This window comes from Notolepis coatsorum, assembly GCF_963971535.1.
Source record: "Notolepis coatsorum genome assembly, chromosome: 11".
Classification (NCBI taxonomy): Eukaryota; Metazoa; Chordata; class Actinopteri; order Aulopiformes; family Paralepididae; genus Notolepis; species Notolepis coatsorum.
The window spans coordinates 41,667,661-41,694,088 of record NC_140175.1 but is presented as its reverse complement, the minus strand read 5'-3'; the positions used below and the strand labels follow the sequence as shown (position 1 = coordinate 41,694,088).

General features: G+C 42.8%; 1 protein-coding gene across 2 annotated transcripts in view; it reads left to right on the top strand.

The window, feature by feature from the left end:
* Positions 1 to 15,441: 15,441 nt before the first annotated feature.
* The window catches only part of sh2d4a (SH2 domain containing 4A), a 64,321-nt gene continuing 53,334 nt past the window's right edge, over positions 15,442 to 26,428 (top strand). Inside the window, exons 1-3 of one of the 2 annotated variants that reach the window (XM_084324022.1) lie at positions 15,442 to 15,677; positions 18,476 to 18,651; positions 21,808 to 21,967. In XM_084324022.1, the coding sequence (XP_084180148.1) occupies positions 18,477 to 18,651; positions 21,808 to 21,967 (335 nt within the window). In that variant the 5' untranslated portion in view covers positions 15,442 to 15,677; position 18,476. Of the gene's footprint in view, positions 15,678 to 18,471; positions 18,652 to 21,807; positions 21,968 to 26,428 lie in introns of both variants that reach the window. The other variant, XM_084324021.1, reaches the window with a different exon arrangement.

Here is a 26,428-nt window from a genome sequence, read left to right as displayed (position 1 = left end):
TTTTTTTTTTGCCATTTTAATCTAGATTAATCTAGATTAAATCCAGGATTGCAGATAGATTAATCTAGATTAAAAAAATGTATCTATGCCCACCTCTATTTTTATCCAAGTATGATTTAAAATGTTTTATTTTTATCCAGGTAGTGGAAAGCAATAAGTAGAAGTTAGGATCTATGGTTAGCATATTATACTAGCTAATTAAGGATAGTTAATCTCTATCCGAGTGTGGACTGTAGTATTATTGATAACCATAAATCCTAAAATGTTCCTAAAAGAAAAGGTTTAGAAGGTCAGAAGACCGCTGTCCTCTGCAAGTCGTGAAAGATCACTAGGTTGCAAAAACCCTCAAAGCTACATTCTGCCTGAAACTTGTGTTCAAATAGATAAGAGAAAAGGATGTCTGTTACCTTGGGTTAAGGAATTCAGTAACTAATCATTATCGTGTGTTTAGTCTTATAGAAACAGTCAAAGTGTAACAGTTGGAGATCAAATAACCCTGATTTGACTAGAGTGACTTAGCTCATAGATTGTGTGTGTTTACAGAGACTTGGGCTCACAACAAGGTAGATTTACATACAACTGTTGGCAACAAGAAGACAATAGAGGGAGAGTCACATATCTGTTATCTGTTAAACTGGCCCTGTGAGCACGACATGTTGGAACAGCTGCAGAGGAGGGACTAGGATTCACTATTTCAGTAACTCAAGTACACTTTCAAATGTCTGTTTCTATACTTAAATTAGCTTACAATGAACTGCAAATATTCCTGTGATGTTGTGGTAATAATCCTGAATCTAATGATATGAAATATGCAATGTTTATGATTAAACATTGAACATATGAAATTAAGCCACTTCTGAACTACATTGGACAATACTCAAAGTGCTGAATAATAATTGTATAAAATAGATATTGATTTAAGTTAAAAGAATATGATTAGAAAACTATATAAGTGGAATTAATGATAAAAGACTGTGATTCTGGTCAAGTATAAAGCTGTTTTGAGTAAAAAATGGTATCTATGTGTTCATCTGGTGATCCCCGATTCAAAAATATACATCTTGAATTATAAAAACAAAACTATAAAGTAAATTTAGACAGGAAAGCTATTCTTTGATTGGAAACAAAGGAGAACAGCTATTGGGCTCCAAAGGACAGCCCTTAGTTCAAATTCAAACTTAGAGAGCCCGTGATTGGAGGAAAACATCTTCTTGACATCACTCCTGTGACATCACGCAGACACTCCCGGCTCATTGATAAAAGGGGACAGGCTGAGCGGGGAGGGGACACAAGAAAAACGGAACCAACACAGGAACACACCCACCTTCACACAGAGGAGCGGCAGCAGGAACAAAAGAACACACGGAGAAGAACGAGAACAGAATCCTCTTTGTTACCAACAGAGAACAAAGACAACTCAACAACTACCATTCTTTAATCTACTTTCTTAGTCTAGTTTGGATCGCAGACGGCATAGTGTCTAGTGATCCGACTATAGCGTTCTTTATTTTAATTGAAACAGATCATTTTTGTATAACTTTGTGGATTTTAATAAAACCACTACTTTTGAAATAACTACATTCTCCTCTTCATTCTCCTGCATAACCGCCGTGAAGCAAGGCCAGTTTCATGGTCTTTGAAAGTAGTACAATGGAAATAGGACGGACAAATCACAACGCAGAGTACCGCAGTAAGCTGGTTCCGGTTATCAGAACAGAACCATTCACCCTTGTAACTTCACTGGGTAGGGTCGTTTTTCGAAATTTGAAAGCCCTGAGTCTCTTCCTTCAAAAGACTACACTCACTTTTGGATGTGCCACTTCCTCCTGTCAATATGCGCCGGTTTCCGACTCAATGCCCTGAGATTTCTATAATCTTATATTTCACTAATAACAGTTAAAATAATTGGTAAACAAACGTAATGCTGAAAATATACACTTTTACTGTATATCTCTGGCTTAAGAGGTTAACCCTGTGAGGCCCAAATTAAAAAGACATTAGCAACTTCAGAGGCCAGAGGGTGGGACATATAAACACATTTACTATCAAATAGCATTGTGAGGCTGAACAACAGGACCAATTGACTATACATGTGCTTAAAGGGGAACTATCTTATAAATGGCCTTTTTCAGTGTTTACCATTGTTTCTTAGCTATATGGACTTATATTAATAGGATCTGTGTCTCTAATTCTCATATTGGCGCATTCTTCCAATTCTCCTCTCACAATATTCACCCTCACTGAACTGAGTCATCTGAAAATGTGCATATCTGTGATGTCAGAGATTTCTCAGCTGCATAATAATGTGGCAGTTGATGTGGCAGTTGGCACCAGGCCACAGTGGTTGGAGCCCAGCCTCAAAACGGCTTAAGATCTTGAGGTAGAAAATGCGTTTTTTGAGTACTTGATTAGAAATACAAAACAATGCATATTTTTCTTTTGAAAAAACCTAGGTGTTCCATAGACTCACAGGAATTGTGTAAAAGTGCCCAAATAGTGAAAGAAATAGTAAAATAGTTCCCCTTTAACATTTTTTAAATAAACATTATTTTTTTAAATGGCTAAAAGTGATTTTGTAATTTTGCAACCGTGGGTCTCACAGGGTACTTTTAACCCTGTGAGGCCCAAATAAAAAAAGACATTAGCAACTTCAGAGGCCAGAGGGTGAGACCTATAAACACATGAAGGGTGCCGTGACTGAAAAAAAAGGTTGAGAAACGCTGGTATATGGTGTGGCTCTTTGTGGTACCACAGTAATTTTTGTGGCTCTTAGTCTCTGACTGGTTGGCCACCCCTGCTCTAGACTCACCGGTGGTGATGACATTATCCTTTCTTTCTCCCGTAAATTAGTGAGAGAGGGAGAAACAAAAGACAATGCCAACACAGCTCCTATAACTAACTAACTACTTTAAGCACTAAACTTGAAGCGGTGCTTTACACGGACTTCACGTGGTGAAAGTAGGGAAGGAGCTGATAGTATGGCCATGACCCCGCTTATGTAGGAGCGGATGTGGGAGTGGTCAGGCAGGTGGGCAGGTGCGTACACTTGGTGAAACGTTTTCATGATAGAATATGATTAAAGGGATACTTCCGGGTTCGAGCCCAGCTCTCGGCGTTGCTATCCGCTTGGCTGGTCGCTCATACTAACACAATTGGCAGTGTTAGGGGTGGGAAAGCTGATGGGTGGGTCCTGGGCGTTGTGGACAGCGACCCCTACAGTTCGGTCGGGGCGCCTGCTCAACGAAGGTAGGATCTGGTGAGAGGTAGTGCGGCCTCCCACACATTACACTCTCCCAGTGAGAATCTGCGCGGCCAGGCTGGCTGCCGGCTGGCTGCACATGCGTCGGAGGAAAGCATGTGACAGTCTCCGGCCTCTCTGATCAACAGTAGGGGAAAGTGCGCAACAACCAGGAAGGGGGTTGGGAATTGGCATAACGACTAAACAGTGGGATGGGAGAAAAATCGGAAAAAGAAGGAGGGGGAAAAAGATAATCAAAGAAATTGTATTGGAGAGACTTAATTGATACCTATCGCAACCATTAACCAGCCTAACTTGACTTAATCCTCTTTACCCCGTTGGAGGGCATAGGGCGTCCACCAGAGCTCTCCATCTCACTCTCTTCTGGGCCAGGGCCTTTGCTTCTTGCCAGCTCACGCCGATGTTCTTTAGGTCTTGGAGTGTGGAACGTCTCCAGGTGTTTCTCGGCCTACCGGCTTTCCTCTTCCCCTGCGGGTTGTAGTCCAAGGCCTGTCTAGTGATGTTGTTTGAGTCCTTCCTAAGGGTATGCCCTATCCAGTTCCACTTTCTCCTTTTGATGGTGGTAGCTATGCTGTCCTCGTTGGTTATCCTTCACAGCTCTTCATTTGTGGTTTTGATGGGCCACCACAGCTTGAGGATGTAGCGCAGGCATTTGTTGACAAACACCTGGATCTTGCTTGTGAGGCCCTCTGTAGTCTTCCACGTCTCAGAGCCGTAGAGCAGGACAGTCTTCACATTGGTATTGAAGATCCGTAGCTTGGTGTTGTTGGAGAGTTGCTTGGACAACCAGATTGGCCTGAGTATCCTGAATGCTACCTGTGCTTTGCTGATGCGTGCCTCTATGTCCCTGTCTGCTCCTCCATCCCTGCTGATGTTACTCCCTAGGCAGGGGCGTAGCTGTAGATTGTGGGCCCCATGAAAGAATGTATTTGTAGGCCCCCAGTGAATGCGAGCGCGCGAGATAATCTTTTTTTGGCCATTTATTTATTGATGAAAACGCATAATATGGTTTTTACCTATACATTCGGATCAGCAGTTCAGCACCTGCACTGTTGGTGGGTGAGCCTAGTAAAGGATGTCGCATTGTGTTCATCTTCAATGAATGGACCAATGCAATAGTCTACCAAAGCCCCCCCCTCTCTCTCTATATATCTCACACACACACACACGCGCACACACACACACACACACACACACACACACACACACACACACACACACACACACACACGCACACACACACACACACACGTCAAAAACAAACATAGTATCAATGAGAGCATCAATAATACACCTAATACGCCCCTGTCCCTAGGTAGGTGAAGTGCTCCACGTCCTCTATGGCCTCTCCCCTCAGTGTGATTGGATCATGTGTTTTTGGATTTAACCTCATGGTCTTGGTTTTTCGGGTGTTGATCTTGAGTCCAAGCTGGTTACTGTTAGTCTGTAACCTATCTGTCTTCTGTTGCATGTGTGTGTGGTTTTCATAGACCAGCCTAAGCTACTTGATAATCACAGAACAAGCAATACAAGTGAGGTTCGTTTCACCCAATATGTCCTGGCCCCTGGTCTGCTCTGGTGGTCCTCCAATCTCCTCTAAATTCTGTCTCCACCTTAAGTTTTATAAACAGGTTGTTCATCTTGCCCCTCCTACTGCAAGTCACTATAGAAGGTCATGTGACCAGATCTCCCAATATCTCCCAACACCCCCAACAGCTTTTTATCTCATAGTGTGGCCTGTCTAACCTCCAGAATTAGAGGGTAAGAACATTTGTTGTGACCACCCCAGTATTCAAAATTTTTATCTTATATGCATGTGAGATTCATTGCCCTCATAGAGACGGTCCATGTGATCATTCACAATATCAAGATGTCATTGATTCACTTCTTCTGATATTGTAAAGAGTGCTTCTTTGTGCATCTCTAGTCTCTGACCACAGCTGTTATCTCTGAATATTTAGCTGTCGACTAAAAACACACTTCTTCAATCAATATCTGAAATTTAAAAAAATATATTTAAACTTCTTCCACTAAATAATCTTCCTTGTCTATATTACTACCTACTATACTAATATGTCTATACTACTATGCACTCAACACTGCAGCACCCAATTTTCAACACTGTTGATGAACATTGTTACTCAGCTGAAAGAGTTGTACCCTTCCCACTGACTTGTCGTGCAGAACTTGTAAATCGCTTTGGATAAAAGTGTCAGCGAAATGTAAATGTAAATACAAATACATAAACCGCCCTTGCCCTCCAGGTCAAAAATCCCAATTGACAAGGTTCTCCCTCACCCAACTTCTATTAAGAGTGTTATAAGAGTAGTCTAACCCTAATCAAATATAGCTCAAGATTATATAATGGTTTTGCACATAGCAACCATCTTTTTCATTGCTGTGTACAAAACAATGGTTGCTATGTTACAGGCAACCATGTTGGAAGACAGAGAACTACACAAACATTCTGTGCAAAGCTTCCATAGTTCCATGAGAAGTAATGTGTTGCGTGCACAGTGCTTTGATTTATTTGTGGGTCCATGGTTTTTATGACAGGTTGTGTGTTATTGTAGTTCAAGGTCAAGGTCACCTTTATTTATATAGCACATTTAAAATCTACCGAAGTTGCACCAACGTGCTTTACAGTATAAAGAAACAGACAAATACAAAGTACAATATAAAATGCACAAGTCAATGCAATACAATACATACACTAAATAGTCACAACAGAGTTTTCAGCTGCGATTTAAAAATCTCTAGGGTCTGGGTTGACCAAGTTTGTAGTGGCAGATTATTCCACAACTTGGGGGCAGCCACCGCAAAAGCTTGGTTGCCTTTAGTCTTTAGCCTAGACCTTGGGACATCTAAAAGTACCTCATTTGATGACCTCAGTGCTCCAACTGGGGTGCGAACATGGAGAAGTTCAGCTAGGTACTGAGGGGCCAGACCGTTCAATGCCTTAAAGACAAACAACAGAATTTTCTTTATCAAGCCTGAAGTGAACAGGAAGGGTGGCTTGTTACAGTATGTCTGGGTTTAACATAAATGGCATGGGGGGCTTCTGGAAATGATATATGTAGCCTTTAACAGTTGTTACAGTTGTTACGTATTTGATAGAGAATATGAGAGCAAAGTAATTAATCTCAAAGTCATTAATCTCAAAGCAATCAAAAGCGTTTTTTATAATACTGTAGGTCATAAAAAATGTATCTCTCAAATTTAGATAATAATGTACAAGCCTTACACTGACCATAACTACCGGTATGATAGCCATGTACAGTACAGTACAGTGGCTCTGGAGGTAGAGCAGTCCTCTGGCAATCCGGAGGTTCCCGGTTCGATTCCCGCTACTCCCGGGCAGCGTGTCTATGTGTCCTTGAGCAAGACACTTAACCCCTAATTGCTCCCGATGAGCAGGTTGGCACCTTACATGGTTGCCGATCCACCGTCAGCGTGTGAATGGGTAAAATGTGAGTAACAAATTGTAAAGCGCTTTGGATAAAAGCGCTATATAAAAAAGCAGCCATTTACCATTTACAATAATACTGTATATGTATGTATTTATCTATATCTCCATATATTCCTGTTTATATTCGCTCACCACTTCTCGAGGGTCAGACAAGAAGATGGATACCAATTTCCTTCTTAGCTTTTTGCCAAAAACACCTCTCCCGGAGTTTCAAGTTAGGCTAGTGGTCCATATCCCCTTCCATTAATTTGTGCTAAACTAGGCTAGCTTGCAGCCAGATAGCTTTCTACCAAACACACAGAGAGGAAATTGGTATTTATCTTCTTGTCTGACACTGGAGAAGACAGCAAATGCATTTCCCATAATGTTGGTGTGTCCCTTTAAAGTGTGAAGCGTTTACTGGAATGTATATTGAAGCAGACAAACAGAGAACAAACCACAGTGTTTCTTTCTTGTCTTCTTGTGATGAGTCATAAAATAATGTAATCCCTCGCGGCTTGTGTGTTCATCTGAGAACTGGCAAGCAGACAGAAGGAAAGCAGTCAAAATCTCCATCCTCCTGCCTCGGCACTGGGGAAATCTTTTAACGCGCACACACCATGATGACCAGGCAAAATACAGAGAGACCATTCACAGCGCCAGGGTTTTGTCAAGCAGATACGGAAGTGCCAAGGCTTTTATGAGCAAGACCCCCCCCCACACACACACCAAAACCAAGTCTGATACAAGTGTGTTGGGTCTAGAAGACTCACTGGCCCTGTCCCCTGACTCTTGGACTTGGCTGGGATTTTACGATGATCTAACCCAGCCAATCTCAGAACCGCCCCTGTTGATGTGCACATGTTCTGGTGGGTGTGTTAATTGTACCGTGGAGGTTTATTCAGCAGAGATGGGATTTACAGTCAGGGGCGTAGCTGGGGGGGGTAGTTTAGGATGATTCCAAGGGCCCAGCACTGGGGGGGGGGGGCCCAATTTTTTTTTACTAGACATCACTCAGGTGTATTATTGATGCTCTCATTGATACTATGTTTGTTTCTGAAGTGTGTGTGTGTGTGTGTGTGTGTGTGTGTGTGTGTGTGTGTGTGTGTGTGTGTGTGTGTGTGTGTGTGTGTGTGTGTGTGTGTGTGTGTGTGTGTGTGTGTGTGTGTGTGTGTGTGTGTGTGTGTGTGTGTGTGTGTGTGTGAGATATATAGAGAGAGAGGGGGGGCTTTGGTAGACTATTGCATTGGTCCATTCATTGAAGATGAACGCAATGCGACATCCTTTACTAGGCTCACCCACCAACAGTGCAGGTGCTGAACTGCTGATCCGAATGTATAGGTAAAAACCATATTATGCGTTTTCATCAATAAAAAAATGGCCAAAAAAAATTCATTCACTGGGGGCCTACAAATACATTCTTTCATGGGGCCCAGAATCTGGAGCTACACCCCTGCTTACAGTACATGGTAAATTATGCAGCATCGAGACATACTTCACAAAAACAATGCTGAATTATTTTGCACATAATTTCACACATATACCAAAACTCTCAACAATTTTGCACATAGTTATTGAGAGTTAATGAGTTTGAATACCTTTACTGTATGTCCTTCAGTGATCAGAATTGTTACAGCTCAATGACATGGTGTAGATGGAACTACATTCATTTAGATTAACTAAATGAATGTACGCAAAAAAGGTTAATAGTTTTGGTATGTGAGATTATGTGCATGATAAGTCAGATTTGTTTTTTGAATTGTTGAAACCCACTTTACCATACTGCACTGACCATTATTAAGAAAAAGCATAGAAATTACTCAATATTCCATTGCTATCATAAGAAAATGTGTTTTCGCTGAGGTAGTGGGTTTAAGAAAGACTAGACGACCTCCACCCACTGCCACCTGCATGCATATGTCTTGGCAAGGCTCGTATTGGTGCTTTAACTTCCCTTATTCAAACCCAAGATAAATACACCAGCAAACGTTCTCCACATTGGACCATAATTGCAGGGCTTTGGCCTAGAAATGTAAATCTGAAGGGAGGGACCTCTGTATTAGTCAGGTTTGATGAGCTATTTTCTTTGGGCCACGCAAACAGTTCTGATTTCCTTCGAGAAGGCATTGGCTTGCTGTGTTTAATGTGGGTTAATTAGGCTCTCTGTACTGAAAGGGGTCACAGTCACATTGTCATATGACATAATTTGATTAAACAGACATTCTGAATTCAATGCTGTGTACTCGTGCGTTGCAGAGAGAGAGATGAGTGTATAGTTTGTCATGTTTGTCTTCTGGTTACATTGGGAATGCCATTCCACTATATGTACAAGATAAATGCCTTTTGAGATAATGAAGTAGCCCACTATTCTATATATATTATATTCTGTTCTGCTTTAGTTACATTGACACCAGGCTTGTACAGACCTACTGAGAGGAGGTCAGAGGTCATAAATCACAGGCATGCTGACAGCTGTGCACCACTGACCCAAGGTTTCCCCTTGTGCCCTCATCTGTCAACAGGAGAGATAAAGGAGACCAGGGTCAGGGTCACAACTGTTAAACCCTGCTACTGCATATCCTGTCCTGATTGACCTGACCAATCAGGCTACTCTATGACTGGTATGGATGACATGATAGATTGCAATGGAAGTCTTAAATTGAATATATTGAATGAATGTATTGCTTGACTGGTTGGTTGACTTATGAATTTGAGCAGCTTAGCCATGCTCCCTCTGAGACAATGTTTTCTCAAGGCGTCCCTACTGTATGCTGGTGCACCGATTGGTATACAGATAAAGTGCACAGATTGGTACACTTTAAACAGCTCACTCCCCCTCTGCGAAAGTGAAAATGAGGAACTTAGAATGCAAGACGTACTCAGGCTCTCTCGGAGCCAAGTGCAAGTGCAGAGTCGTAGGGAGAAAAAGCAGAAGCTGTAATCAGATTCAAGAAGCATCTCTCAGTAAGTCAGAGCCATATTGCTTAGCGGCACGTCCCAAGCTCATACGTATCTCCCTGCTGTCAGAGATGTTCTGATAAGAGGTCCTCAGCCCGGTACATCTCCACCGTCCATCTCCTCTGTCAAATGGCCCCTCTCCCGGGCCCTCAACAAGAATGTCCCCTCGGCCTCTGTGCGAATCCTAAACTCAGCTAACATCAAACACTCACCAGTGCACTAACTGTCTGGGGTCACTTGTAATTGCTCTGTGATAGCACTTCCAAAACAACCTCATGTACCAACACGATATGATCAGCGGTTGTGTAAACGCAGGCAAATTATAGAGTTCCGTTGAAACGCGGATTCAGGAAATGGGTATTGCCTTTGAGCCCCGGCTCAGCGCTATTCTCATCTATATGTTTTGTAAACAAATGCCTAATTAAAACTATGAAGAATATCTGCATTCCTCCTCACTGACTTTCTCAAAGGCAGATGTTGCAGCCTAAAGGTACCTCCGTCCAGATAGGCTTGTGTTGAGGAGGAGGGGGAAAATTAAAACTAAAGCTTCAATGTAAAACACAAGCAAGCACTGTGCAGCAGGGTTGCCTCAGGGAACCATATGAGATCACGTTAGGAAACTGGTAGTTAGCAAAGGTCAGTGGTTTGATGTTCTTTATTTACCAGTGACTTTGTGGCTCATCCTCTAGCAAAATATATGTTCAGAGCAATACCCTTTTTTTCTTTAGTGAGAGGGGAAACTTTTCAGGTTTTTTTCTGAAACAGTAGGAAGGCTGAGAGGGAGATGGGGTAGGGGAAACACAGGAGAGAAGGTTCTGGTGTGATTTGATCCCAGGTCAGCGGGGGTACAAGTGGTTTCAGAGATGGGGGGACGACATCAGGCTACAGTAGAAAGGTAGAAACATCAGCACATCTGTTCCCTATATACCCTAACCACAAAGAATCGACTTGACACCTGTTGGTTAAGTTAATCAAGCTGCTTTGTTCTAAATCACAGTTCTGTAACAATAAAATTAACCAATTTACTATTCCAGGTGTACTGTTTCATGCTCCTTATAGGAGGCTCCCCAGAACCGGTGAATGACTTCTATAAATGTGACTCTTTAAATGTTTGACTTGGGTCCCTTGTGCTCCATGTAGAACACAATTACACCTTATTAGTCAACCAATAACACGTGTTCTGTTAAAGGGAAATGTCCAACAATTCACATAGGCTTTTATGTCGCACCATTTGAGGATGAGGCCGCATAAGTGTGTGCAAAAGTACAAATCGAAGACTGTTGACGTAGGTTACATTAATCGTTAACCATTTTGTACAGCATTGGTCAACCTGTGTGATTAGAATTTGCAGACCTAAACAGTCTACTGATGATGTCACGGTCGTCAATTCTAATAGAATTCTGAATAAACATTTGAGAGGAATAAACAAAACAAATAGTATTATACTTAATACTTGTTTCCTGGCCCATTCATCTGTGAACAATGCTGTTTGGAGCAAGGTCCTCTGAATAGAAGGGAGAAGTACCATAATTATCAGTCACGATGTAAAGGACTTAATGAGAATTACGTCAGGAGCCAAAGTAGGCCTACTACCAAGTACATGACCAGGACAGTGTCAACCATCCAAAGGATTTTGAATTACAATATGCACTAAACAGGACGTGTGTTATTATACACAACACACATCCCAAGGAAAGACACAATACCTGGGCTGTGTTTGTTACCAACCATTGTGTTTACACGATGTGAGATGTTAGCTGAGAAAAGTATAGGCTACACACGGTGTGTCTTCCTTCCTGGAAGACATTACAAGAGCACCATCTTGTGTACAAAAGTAAAGCTAAATTTCTCTATGTTCTGCCACGCCTGTTTATAAGAACTGCTGGAGTCCTCAGCCATGTGTTACACAATCATTTTGCACGTTATTCCAGATTTTAATTTCCAAGTGTGGGATGAAGACTGGCTGACGGAAAAGGTGACACCCGATGGTGCTGAGAGGGAGCATGAAACTGTCTCATATACAGCAGAGGCTTCCCAAATAGTTTCAAGTTTCAAGTTTCTTTATTAGTTGTCATACAGAAACACAGAATACTTTTGTATGAAATGCTTCTTTCTGTTTTGCTCCTGAGAGTGTGCTAGATAAAAGTATGAAATAAGTATAAAATAGAAAGTCAAGTACGTAAACAAGTGTAAGCAAAACAAAAATGTTCAATATATGTAACGGTTGTGACAACGTCACCTCAAACTTCGATGCCCCGAGGGAGATTCGAACCCCGGTCTCCCACACCACAGGCAACAACAAGAGGTGAATTCACTACTTCCCAACGTGTCTATCTGTCATTTGAGGATGTGAGAGTGAGTTTAACCCATAGCACTGCTACTCACCCCAGCCCTTCTTGACTGCGCTTCACGATACCATACGTTACACATATATACAATATACAATGCCGAGTAGAGAAGGTAACTGAGTACAATTACAATACAATACAATGCAGAAATGGATGCAGATGAGGTACAACTTAGCTTGTGGTGCCACCTTGTGGTGCTAAGGTGCACTGTGCAACGAGGTGCAATGAGGTATGAGTTTTAGTGCAATCTCTTTGCCAATAAATATAAAGTGTGTTAAAGTGTCTAAAGTTTGTAAAGTGGGTGCTACAGTGAGTTGTTTATTTATCCCGTCATCCTTCCCCTTAAGGGCAGCTGGGAGCAGACAAGAGCTCCTGCCCATCTTCGTCAGCGTTAGCGATCTGTTGTGCATGTTTTTCCATTGGGTTTATCTTATCGGGAGGGGAAACCCTTGCGAGCACAGGGAGAATAAGCAAACTCCACACAGAAAGGCCCAGGAGATGGCAACCTGGTCCCCAAGCGGGAATCGAACCCAGGACATTCTAGCTGTGAGGCGACAGTGTTAACCACTACACCACCGTGCCACCATTAACTGCACCATGCTCTGAGGATCGTAAAAGTCAGTCAAAGCTTACCAAAAGCACGAGCAGTGAACTCCAAGCCCACGTGACTGAACTCAAACTAGAAAGAAACAGACTAAGAAATGATGTAAACTCCATGATCAAAACTGCAAAAAAAAAATCATCAATGACAAAACTGAGGAAAACAAAAATAAACCATGTGAACTTTGGAAATTACTCAATAATCAACTAGGCTGCAGTAAAAAACTTAAAACCAGGTTCTCAAACATAAACATAAAGACGGACAACACGCTCATCACAGACAAGCTGGATGTAGCCAATTACTTAAACACTTTCTTCACAAACATAGCCACAACACTGGTAAACAAACTACCCTCCCACTCAGGGCAGTATGGGGTAGAACACATAGTAGCATACTACAAGAACCTAGGCGTCCACAAAGACAACTTCAAACTGGAAATGGTAACTACAGAAGAGGTACTCAAAAAACTGAGCGCCCTCCAACCGAACAACATGCCACTGGCCATGACAACATCCCCTCCAAATTCCTCAGAGACTCAGCAGCCGCCATCACCCCAGTCATCACACACATAATAAACCTCTCCATAAAACAGGGACACGTCCCCAAGGACTTCAAAATTGCGAGAGTAACAGCCCTGCACAAAAAGGGCAGCAAATTAGACCCAGGCAACTACCGCCCTGTTTCTATCCTTACATCCATCTCGAAAGTCATGGAAAAAATAGTATACGAACAGGTCGAACAGTACCTAGCGGGAAAAAATCGAATCTACGAATTCCAATCTGGCTTCAGATCATCCCACTCCACTGACACATGCCTTCTCTATTTGAACGACCACATCAAACAAGAGGTGGACGCGGGCAAATACTGCGGCATGGTCATGCTGGACCTACAAAAGGCCTTCGACACTGTGAATCACACCATTCTGATTGACAAGCTAAAAGCAATTGGTTTTGATAGTCTATCAGTGAGCTGGATACAATCCTACCTGGAGGGGAGAGAACAGATGGTGGAGGTAAACGGTACCCTATCCCCCCCCCCCCTCCCAGTGAGCTGTGGTGTTCCACAAGGAAGCATACTAGGACCGCTACTGTTCCTAATTTATGCAAATGACATGTCATCAGCTTGTGACTGCAACTTGTTCCTGTTTGCGGACGACTCAGCCCTGCTGGTCTCTGACAAGAACAAGTTACAGGTTGAAAAAACCCTCAGCTCGGAACTAGGCAAAATCTGCATATGGCTCGCCGACAACAAACTATCATTACACATGGGCAAAACAGAGTCCATTCTCTTCGGTTCAAATAACAAACTCAGCAAGACCGACGGCTTCTCAGTTACAGTGGGTGACAATATTGTCACAAGGAAAGATGAAATTACCTACCTGGGTTCCATCCTAGAGGCTAATCTTTCCTGTGACAAAATGGCATCCAATGTAATAAAAAAAGTCAACCAACGAACTCGATTCTTGTACCGGATCTCCTCTCTGGTAAACAAGAATACCCTGAAGACTCTGGCAGTAGCACTCATTCAAGGGTACTACGACTATGCTTGCACCTCATGGTACCAAAGCACCTCAAAGTCACTAAAAACCAAATTACAAACATCTCAAAACAAACTAGTCAGACTACTGCTTGACCTGACTCCTAGAGCCCACCTCACCCCTGCCCACTTTGACAACCTAGGATGGCTTAGAGTAGACAACAGAGTACAGCAACTTGCAATGGGCCTGGTCTACAAGATACACTACACGACCAAGGTACCCATGTACATGTCAAAATACTTCCCAAAGGTCAGTGAATACCACGATCACAACACCAGAGGGAGCTCCACAAATCATGTTAAACCCAGATTCGGCTCAAACAAGGGACTAAACACGTTTCGCAATTATGCCACATCAATGTGGAACGCCCTACCCAAAGCTGTAAAGGAATGTGAATCACTACCCACTTTCAAAAACACTCTCAAAGAACACCTACGGGAGACTGCAATTCGAAACTGGCCCCTACAAATGTCCTAACCCAGTTGTACAGTAAATGACCAAGTATGGCTTTGTCAGTATTCCAATGTAGCAGTACTGTCTATCTGTATGTCGTGTGTGTCATAATGTTATGATGAATTGAAAATGGGGGACCCTGATGTAAACAATGTAAGCATCCCCTTAACAATTGTATGTATTGAGCTGTACTGTACTGTACCCATTCTGCAATCTGTTAATAAACTTTTCAATCAATCAATCAATCAATCAATCAATCAATCAATCAACCACCACCAGGTCCACCACCACCTATATGAATTGAAAATGGGGGACCCTGATGGAAACAAGACAAACGTCTTTCTCAGGTCTGCATCCCCTTAACAATTGTATGTATTGAGCCGTACTGTATTGTACCCATTCTGCAATCTGTTAAATAAAGTTTTCATTCATTCATTCATTCATTCATTCATTCATTCACCTTAAACGTAATGCAGTTTTCTTTTAGCAAATAGACTACAACCATAAACAATATTGGTTATGCACATCCATTCATAGCCTAGTCTGTTTCGTTAAGACTTCTTAAAATATAGGTGTTAGGTTACTTATGTTCAGACTATTCATTTTTATCGTATGAAATTTTAATTATGTATCCATTCCTATCACACTACAACGAATGCACAACACAACTCTCCCTTGGTGAGATTTGCGTGCAGGTGTATACTGCCAGACAACTTTCAAATTTGAAAGCATGCTACCTGCTTGTCAGCTTGATGAGTGCAAGGGGCGGTGGTTAACATGCATTGGGAGTGTCTTCTCGCGAAAGTTGACGGAGACGTTGTTTCTTGTGTAGAGCAGTTGACTTATTATTGAGGAAACAACAACGGAAGTAATATAGGGAATAACAAGCATGGAAAACATAACATAGCTTTATAGCCAGATTTGACAGAGTCCAGTGGTTCGAAGCGGCTTGACTCATTACGTGACATATAGAAGAACGAAACGAGGGGAACGACGCATAAACACTTCGACAGTGATTTATACCTTTGGCTGACTCTATTTCAACATTTGTCGTATCTGCTTGGAAAATAGAGGTAAGAGAAACAATTGGCAGCTGAAGACAAACGACCATTTGTCGTATAATGACACCATAAATGTTATGCAGTAGGCGTGCCGTAGGCCCACAAAGTTGGTTGAAGAGTTCAGCTTTGAAGAAACACCCAGCATCAGTCCCGTGTCTAATAACACTAGGCAGTAGTCTATTCTGTTAGGCCTGTGCGTTCTTCTGTGCTTAGAAAAGCATGAATGGTTTGCATACAGTAAACTTTGCCGTACCATGTGTCATTTCCTCATCAAATACAGTGGTGCCCTGTTTCTCAAACGTGGGGCCCGGCGACACCCAGCAGGGGTCCTTGATGGGGTTCTCGGTTAAATATATATATTTTAAATTTATTATTATTATTATTATTATTATTATTATTATTATTTCTCCCTTCTACACATATACGCCATCGTCGCCATGTAATCCTTTGCAAAATCGTATTTAACACTATCAATTATTTATTTCCAGATGTGTGATTTTGGACTAGTGTGTGTGAGGGGTCCATCATGACAAGTCGGCAAAACTTTGGCAACCACTGCGGTAGCGTATGCACTGAGCAGTTGTAGGCCAAGGTTGTCAGAAGGAAACGTCATACATTAGAGTCCAAGTCCACTTTACTACTCATAATAGGCTACCATGGTTTCTCTACCCTTTCAGCTCCAGCGCCAGCGGCTGCACCGCCATGGGCACATTCAGAGACGTGCACAGGATTTTAGAGGGGCAGGTGCTCAAATGCTGAAAAGGGCACTGTGCCTGTGCGAAGCGAGTGCGAGCCCGATTTTTGGGGGCACTTTTTGGGCGGGGGGCCCCCTTTTATGCCTTTTGGGGGGTTTTGGTGATCAAATATTGAATATTGAACTATAATAATCTGTGCAGGACCTCACTTATCCTTGAAAGACCCTTTTATCACTGACTTAAAAGGCCCATACATCTCCATTAAAAAGAAACTTGGCATAAAAAGGGGACACCCCAAAGCGCTAAAAACAAAATTACAAACATCTCAAAACAAACTGGTCAGACTACTGCTTGACCTTACTCCTAGAACCCACCTCACCCCTGCCCACTTTGACAACCTAGGATGGCTTAGAGTCAGGCTTGCGTTGTTAATATGGACTGAGCCGGCACGCAGGATAATGACGTTGACAGTTGTCAATTCCAAACGGTGCACTCTGTGAACAGCAGCAACTTGGGACGTTCCATATTTACATCACAAAGAGTCCAGACGTGGTTGAAGACACCGGCCTAGCGGCTATTGTTATGATAATGCGAGGTAGCGCCGGGAGGCAGGTAAACAGACGAGCCGAGTCGAGCGCAGCGCGTTCTTGAGTGCACGCGCATGCGCGCACAACCATGCATGTGCGTGCACGCGCTTCTGCTCAAATCTTTAATACTCAGTGAGCTTGCACACCGTGCTACCCCGTCCCATGAACAACGCATGCCTGCTTAGAGTAGACGACAGAGTACAGCAACTTGCAATGGGCCTGGTCTACAAGATGCACTACATGACCAAGGTACCCATGTACATGTCAAAATACTTCCCAAAGGTCAGTGAATACCACGATCACAACACCAGAGGGAGCTCCACAAATCATGTTAAACCCAGATTCGGCTCAAACAAGGGACTAAACACGTTTCGCAATTATGCCACATCAATGTGGAACGCCCTACCCAAAGCTGTAAAGGAATGTGAATCATTACCCACTTTCAAAAACTCTCAAAGAACACCTACGGGAGACTGCAATTCGAAACTGGCCCCTGTAAATGTCCTAACCCAACCCCCTCCAATGTACAGTAAATGACCAAGTATGGTTTTGTCAATATTCCAATGTACAGTTTTGCTTAGGGCTGGGCGAAAAAACGATAACGATAAATATCGCGATATATTTTAATAATCGATATCGGGGGGAATATTTTTATTTTTTATTTTTTGTGTGACCAGTTTTAAACCCAGAGACAGTGGACAGACTTGTCTTTCTTGCCTGCTACTTAAAGTAATGGCTTTGCTTGTCCAAATGACAATACTGACCAAATTGAGATTTATTTTTCTCTTTTATTTTGTTTGCTTTCTAATTTAAAATACAGTTTGAAACAGTCTGTACACAGTAGGCTACAGTATGTGTGCTAGCAGAGCTAGTCTCCAGTCGCGAGTCACGGTGCACATGTGCTGTGGTTTGTCCACCAAAAAAGCGCCAAAAGATGGAAAAGAAACGAGCAGAGCCAGAACTGTTCAACTCCCCTGGAGCCACAGCCAGCAGAGAAGCTTGTTTACTTTCGCTTTCAAACCAGCTGCAGCCTGAGAACTGGAGTGTGAGGGGCTGTAACACTAAAGATGGCGGCAACGACAAAGAATTGCTGCAAAATAAACATACATCTGTTGTTAAAAAATTTAATTAATTTAAAATATATATATATATTTTTTTAACTTATAACAATTTAGATAATTATCGATATCGAGTGATATGATAACATAATGCAAATGTAGAAGGGACCGAAGGACCCATGTCACACTTTTTCTTTACCCATTTTTTGTCTATTTGTTTTAATTTATGTACTGTGTATTGTCTATGAATGTTGTCTATGTATGTTGTTGAAAAAATGAAAAAAGAAATTTAAGTTTAAAAAAAAAATAAAGTTTTCAATCAATAAAGGCACAAAAGGGCAGGTGATCGAGCACCCTTTGGGCTCTATGTGTGCACATGCCTGGGCACATTGTTGTAAACTCTTGACGACTCAACACACTTGAACGGATAACTTTGATTCCCACTTCCCACTGTGAAACGCGCAAGACAGGATGCTGCAGCAGATCCTAAAAACCATGTGCATCGAGCCGGAGCTCCTGGTGGAGCTGAACGAGGAGCAGAAACAGACCCTCTTCTTCAAGATGAGAGAGGAGCAGATCCGCAGGTGGAAGGAGAGGGATGCCAGGCTGGAGAAGGAGGAAGCTACGCAGAAGAAGACCAAGAAGGGTACTTTATAGCCAGACGTTATAGGGATTGTGAGATATAATAATAATAATAATAATGGATTGGATTTATATAGCGCTCTTCGTGACACCCCAGTGACCCCAGAGCGCTTACAGAGTCCATTATTCGTTCATACACAGTCATACCGGTGGTGGTAAGCTACAATTGCAGCCAGAGCTGCCCTGAGGCAGACTCACGGAAGCGTGGCGAATAATCATCGCCTACGGCCCCTCCGACCACCACCAACATTCATTCACATGCATACACATTCATACGAGGCAAGTAGGTTAAGTGTCTTGCCCAAGGACACAACGGCAGTGGGATGGACATGGGCTTGAGCGGGATTCGAACCACCAACCCTTCGATCATTGGATGACCCGCTCTACCCCTGAGCCACGCCGCCCCACAATATTATAATATAGCCCCACGTGATATATTCCATCACGTTGGGTATAAATGGTCAAATAATCTCGTCTGGCCTTTACCCAAATTTACTCGTATATCTGACTATGTTAAATATCCAAATTGTCAAGGTTATCAATAATATCCAATAATGAAAGGTAGAAGACATCTTTCAGCGGTTTATTCCAAGTGAATCAAGCAATTAGACAGGAGACATTGCAAGGAAATTACATTGCAACGGGCAGAGTATACACACCTGACAGTCTGCCCAGAACATAAAGACTGAGCATCTTGTCCATAAGCCAATCAAAATGCTTCTTCAGAATAGAATCAGAAACAAGACAGACACAAGACCTAAATGTAGCAGGGTGGATTATCCCTGCTTTATGGGAGTGGTTGTACACGTCCAGCTGGGTCCCGACTGTAGGCCAGGAATGTTGAAGTGGAGGTCGAGCAGCAGGAGTGGATGGGGCCTAGGATTCACTGACCTAGGAATGGTACTCTGGTCCTTCTTGCCCTCCAGGGCGATCAGCAGTAGCTCCCCACACACCCACACTCCCCCCAATACTTCCTGAGCCCTCCCACACCCGATGGCAGTAAGATGGATGATATATTCGCTCCCCAAAGCAGTACTCTTCCTTAATGATGAGTGGAGACCTTTCACAATGAACTATAGGCAGGGGGTGGGGAAAGGGTTAAACAATAATGAGCATTACCCGGAGAGAAAAGGGTTAGACAAAATGCACATTAAAGACACACACACACAGTGCTCCCATTTACGTCTCCTTTACTGAAGCTTATACACGTTACACGTTATCGCATACCTATCAAGGCTACTTCCACACTGGGCACCTAGTGCTCTCGCTCTATATTACAGACACAGTAATGACCTCTTCCCTTTTAAGGGTTATCTACTGCTCCGCTTCGCTGTAGGTGGGGAACAGGGTAGGGAGTAAAGGAGTTCAATGGGAATTTTTATAAAGAACCACACGTTATTAGTACACTCAAAAGAAATTGACAGTGGGCCCACGTTAGCAAATAAAAGTCCTATCTAAAGCCGGCTTTTCCCCCAAAACAATAAATGGTCGGGGCGCCCCTAGACACTGCTGCCAGCGTTAGTTCAAAGCACCGTTTATCTTCGCCCTTAGAGAGTCTGCACCACACAGTGGAAATGTCTACCGATAAAGTTTCAGCACTCGGAGCGCCACTGTACTTATCCAAGATGGCGGGCCTGCTCTCACCACCAACCGTCCGTGTGGTAAGATGGCCGTCGGGAGATCCCGCGATAACAGGCAGCGGGGCGGTGTAGATGCTGGGCAGGTGACGGCTTGGAGGGGCTGGAGGAGCGTGCAGTGTAGTGACGTCCGCTGCTGGGCTGAAGAGGTGGCCGACACGCGGGCTAAACTGTGGTGCTAGCCTATAACTGAAGCTAAACTGTGGGTCGTGGTGAACCCCCTGTCATGACGCCTATACACAGCTAACGCAAGGTGGACAATATCTACCACCTGGTCTTCGGCAGTCGCTCGTCTGCTGGTTCATTCACAATGTCTCTTCCACATTAACCAAACGCTAAACTATCGCATACTTCTAATAACCCGCTTTGTAACTGAGTTTATCTCTCGCGTGCTGAATCTCCGGAGCTCCCGTTCCGTGCGTCCTCCTCCCTCTGTGAAAAACGATGAAGAGGAAGCCCCTCCCTCGGCACCGCGCTCTGAACCCATCCTTCTTCACCTGTGTCTCCCTGCCCAACGTGACCACCAGCGCCCCTGGCGGCACCTGTATCCTGTCCCCACTATGAAGTGTCAATGTTAAGATGGGGAGAATCAAAGAGATCAGCCAGTTAAGTGTCAATGTCAGGATAGGGATGATCAAGAGCGGTCAGTCGGTTACACAACGTCCTCGCGAACACAGGGAATGCAAAGAATTAGCGTTAGACACATTGAATAATAGTCAGTCATTTTCAGGTGTCTACATAAAGAAATAGGTATCGTCAGCTAGTTAGGATTGGATTACAACATTCTTAGAACACAGACTTTCGTCTCCTACAGAGAGTATGAACAGACATAGAACCAATAGATAGTTTTAACACAGTAGATAAGTACAAGACGCTGTTTAAAAGTAATTTACAATAGATGGAATTATAGACTGATAGATATGGTAGATTTATAGATAATGATTTTATGGATATTTTTTTGCATATAATTACACATTAGCAAAAAAACTGCCAATATCTGACAGGATGCGTTGATAGTATACTGATGTTATTATTGGATGTCAGGCAGATATCGGGCTACATTAGGGTCTCTGAGAAAATGTCCAAAGTGATACCAAGAGCCAGAAACCTGTCAGAAACCTAAGCAAAACTACTTTATATGCTGCATTGTAGATATCCACACCATGCAGAAAATGTATTATATTTCAATATCTCTTTTCCAAGTATCTGCTGCTATTTTAATTGTAGTGCTCTGAATCGGTATCGACAGTGAAAAGGCTGTACCTGTGCTATTGTCCAGATTGTCTTCAGAAGACTTTTGATTACAAGTTTTACATCCTTGGGCGAAAGAAAAATAAATCAATAATCAGTAACATTATGTTTGAAAGGCTTCTTCACGAGACATTACTGTACATAGTACAGTGCTGCGCCGTGTCTCCTACTGTACCAGTGGGAAAATATCAGATTAATGCCCTGCAGCAGTAAATGAGTACAGTAGGTCATTAACTAACTGTCTGAATGTCTGTCTGTGTTGGATCCACCAGCCATAGGCAGGAACGTGTCATTCCTGATTGGTTTGGACAGTGACGTGTGGGTGTGGGTGATGGGGGAGCACCGTGAAGACAAAACCTACGACCAGATCTGTGACGGAATCCTGGCGGAGCGGGCCGCCCAGCAGGCCCAAAGAGAGGCAGAGGAGCTCCGGTAAGGGAGAGCAACCCTCATCTGCGTCCCCACGTTTTCTTATCATTATTTCTCGCTTTACACCCAGCAGGAAGTTCCTGTCTAAATGAATAGGTGATACACTGGCATTCAGGTTGTTCCTCTTGTGCTGAGAAACACGCACCAACCCAGTCTGATAAGAAAACCTCAAATTACATCAGCATCAACTAAATGCATTGGAATCTCTCTGATCTAATTATGGCTCATCTCAACAGACAGCTGCCTAGCAACAAAATAACCTGTAAGGTAGGTCCTGTCTTAAACTTAAACTGTCGTGATTGCGTGCTTTCCGGTCAGGTGTCACGTCAGTCTGTGGTATCTACAGGCTACAGTGAAACATTCTTTCCTGCTCTGGAGGTATTGACTCAGGCACTCCCTGTGTTATTGAACTCTAGTGGAGCCTGCCTGTAACCTTGCTCCACTGACGGTAATTGTAGTCATTAATGCGTGTAGTGGTGGTTGTTAGTCATAATTTCACCCATCTTAAGTCATGTATGTTGTCGGTGATGATGCATGGGCTAGTGTTGCACCATAGGCACACATGGTCTAACTAGCCAAAGGCTGAGTGACGTAAAAGGCTCCAGTACAACTTGAAGGATTATTTCCTTACAGATTACTTCTGTTAGTGTACGTTTAAAAAATAAAATAAAATTGTGATTTATAATGGATGTTTTATGTTGTGATGCACACCAGGTGATATCTGGGTCCCATGCAAGGCTGTAATCTAATTGATTTGACTATAGATATTTTGACTGTATGCACATAGATTCTTGAAGAACCTGACTTGTAGTTGGAAAATCTGTGTTTTCTAACTTTCATAACCCATCATAACTAAAAATAGAGATCAGTGTTTTTTGTTAACAATGTTTACAAACATCACAAATGTAAACAAAACATTTACAGTATCTGAATGATGATTAAAATAATTATGAAGGGCACATTTATTTAAGTTTATAAAAAAAAGAAAATAATAATCCTTGCACCTTTTAAAATCTCAAATCGGGTACACATTTTAGACTAAAGACCAGCTGATTGGGGACGGGTTGTCCATTTGGGGACAAAAACCTTGTCCCTAATTTGGAAAAAGCAGATCTTTGGGTCAGTGATTATGTTTAGGGTTAGGTTAAAGGGATAGTTCTGACTTACATTTCTTTTATTCTTTTTACATAAAGTGGTATGAATTTGCCAATAGTTTAATCTAAGCATAGCCATTAACTTACTTACCAAGACCCGCAGTGGAAGTTCTGGCCATGTTCTGAGTGAGCCGAGCAGCTTCACACGTTCAAGTTTCAAGTTTTATTAGTCACATATACAGTAAGGTACATGTACATTATAGTAAAATGCTTGCTTCTGTATGACCCTTCATAAAACAGCAAAAGACCAAACAATATACAAAATATACAATATACAAAACTAAAATGTACAAAGGGTCCGGTAACAAAATACCTTTTGCACCACAACATGGAAACAAACATTTGAACCATCCACAGAATATTAACAGTGCTCCTGTATTTCCGATGCTTGATTCTTCTCTCAGACCAATGCAATATCTTGGAACTAGCTAGCTAGATCAGTCTGGCTTCTTCAAGAAACATAATAGTTCCAAGACATGGCATCAGCCTGAGAGAAGAATCAAGCATTGTAAATACATGACGCCTATTGTATTCTGTTGAGAATGATTAAAACTTTAGTTTACATTGATTGATTGATTGATTGATTGATTGATTGATTGATTGATTGAATGTTGTTTTTGTTTGGTTAGGCATGTAGTTGTTGGTTAGGGGATAGGTAATGAATGTAAGTTTATACAATGTCCCCAAAAGTGGCCTGGGCCCTATTCCCCGTACCTGGTTCAACTAAGTCGATCAAAAGTCCATTATCCAGATTCAATTAACCCGATGTTTGAATCCAGGCTTTCCCTGTTCCTCGAACACTGATTCAGTCTTGTTAATTCGAACCAGACTTGATACTCAGGATAATTGCGTGCGGCCGCCTCACCTGAAAAGACAGCAGGTGTCGATCACAGAAATCCTGATTTTCTAACGGAATTGATTGATTGAAAACTTTATTAACAGATTGCAGAATGGGTACAATACAGTACAGCTCAATAGCCTCGCCGACAATTAAATGCATAATCTATAGGCTAATTTTAAATCCCACATTACCCCAATCAATCAGATTATATTTCTTTAAATGTGCCTGCTGGCAGTAGGCTTAATGGAATGAATAATCGAATGAGATCGTGCTAGCGAAAATAATTAGTTAAACTCTTTCAGAATAAGTAGACAAAAACAAGCCCAAATAGTATCTAATTGATACGAATTAAGATACTTATGAGGATATCTGTACTGTATGTGCTTAGGTATCATGTTGTTAGATGTTTCTGTAGTCAGCCAGTATCACCTTTAGCATCTGTGTTCGTGAAGTTTCTGCGTTGTGTTTATTTCTCTCTCTGAAGTCGACCTTCTCATACTGGCTGTACATCTTTGTCATCCCCCTTAATGCAATCCGTAATCATAAGAAACGACACTGCAACGTGATCTCTTTCCTTAGATCCTCATGTTTATTTTCATAAACATAGCCTCAGTACCAGATGCAAACACCGTTCTGTATTGTATTGTATTGTCCTGCATTCAATACCATAGTCCCCTCCAAACTCATAGCCAAGCTCAGGGACCTGGGCTTGAACTATGACCTGTGCCAGTGGGTCCTGGACTTCCTGACGGGCAGACCCCAGGTGGTAAGAGCCGGCAACTGCACCTCCTCATCCATCACGCTCAACATAGGGGCCCCCCAGGGCTGTGTTCTGAGCCCCCTCCTCTACTCCCTGTACACACATGACTGCGTAGCACAGCGGAACAACAACACCATCATCAAATTTGCTGATGACACAGTAGTGGTGGGCCTGATCTCTGCCAACGACGAAAGGGCCTACCTGGAAGAGGTAGAGAACCTGTCACAGTGGTGTCAGGAGAACTGCCTCTCCCTGAACGTCAGCAAAACAAAAGAGATGATTGTGGACTTCAGGAGGTCGGGGGTCAAGGACTACAGCCCCCTCAGCATCGACGGGGCACCAGTTGAGAGAGTGAACAGTTTCAAGTACCTCGGAGCCCACATATCCGAGGACTTGACATGGACCACACACATTGACAGTGTTGTGAAGAAGGCACGACAACGCCTCTACTTCCTCAGGCGCCTAAGGAAGTTCCAAGTCAGTCAGAAGATCCTTAGGAACTTCTACTCATGTACAATAGAGAGCATCCTGACCGGCAACATCACCTCCTGGTTTGGGAATAGCACTGCAAAAGACCGTAGCAGACTACAAAGAGTGACACGTTCAGCCGAACGCACAATTAGAGGGGGGCTTCCCACCCTCCAGAACATTTACAACAAGCGGTGCAAGGGGAAGGCTAAGAGAATTATTAAGGACTCGAGCCACCCGAACAACTGCCTCTTTGAACTGCTGCCGTCAGGCAAGCGATACCGGAGTCTTATGGCGAGCACAGAAAGACTCAGAAGGAGCTTCTATCCCCAGGCCATCAGGCTGCTAAACGAACAATAATCGCTAAACGAACAATAATCACTATGCAACAACCATCAAATGCACACAGCACACACACCCACACGCACACACTCACTCAAACAAACAACACACTGCAGCACCCACTCTCCACACTTTAGATCACACAAACACACTTACACTTTATATTTATTGATAAAGGATTTGCACTACAACTCGTACACCTACTGTGAATTGTACCTAAACTGCACCTCGTCCATTTATGCCTTGCACTATATAGTATTGTATATTAGTACACTGCACAGTATTGTATATTGTATGGTAACTACGTCTACGAACATTGTACATATGTCTAAACTGAACACTGTGACCTCTTTTTTTACTTCTAATTTTTACTATTTTTACTATGTTTTTATTTCATACTTATCTTGTCATGCACAGTCTCTGGAGCGCAACAGTAAGAAGCATTTTGTACAAAAGTATTCTGTACTTCTGTATGACAACTATTAAAGAAACTTGAAACTTGAAGAAACTTGAAACTTGTTCAGTCTTAATTCTCTTCAATCCAATGGTTCTCTCTCTCGTCGTAGCCAACCACCATTTCCTGTTAGCCGAAGCTAGTGATGATGTGTCACTATTTCCCCTCCCCCACCCAGCGAGGGTGAGGAGGGATTTCAAAGTCTCTGTCAACGCGTCTGCTCGATTCCGCCTCGTGTCTTAGGGCGGAATCCACAGAGAATGGATTACGCGAAACAAATTGCATCCGTGGAGCCTGCTCTGCGTCTGGGAGCTATCCACAAAAGCACATTGCGCGATGAGATACCAGCGCAGACACGCCCAATATGTGTAGCTCGCGAGCAGTCTGCACTCTGCACCCCTGACAGCGCTCTTGGCAGAAATGTGTGTCAAAATGTAGCGCGCTG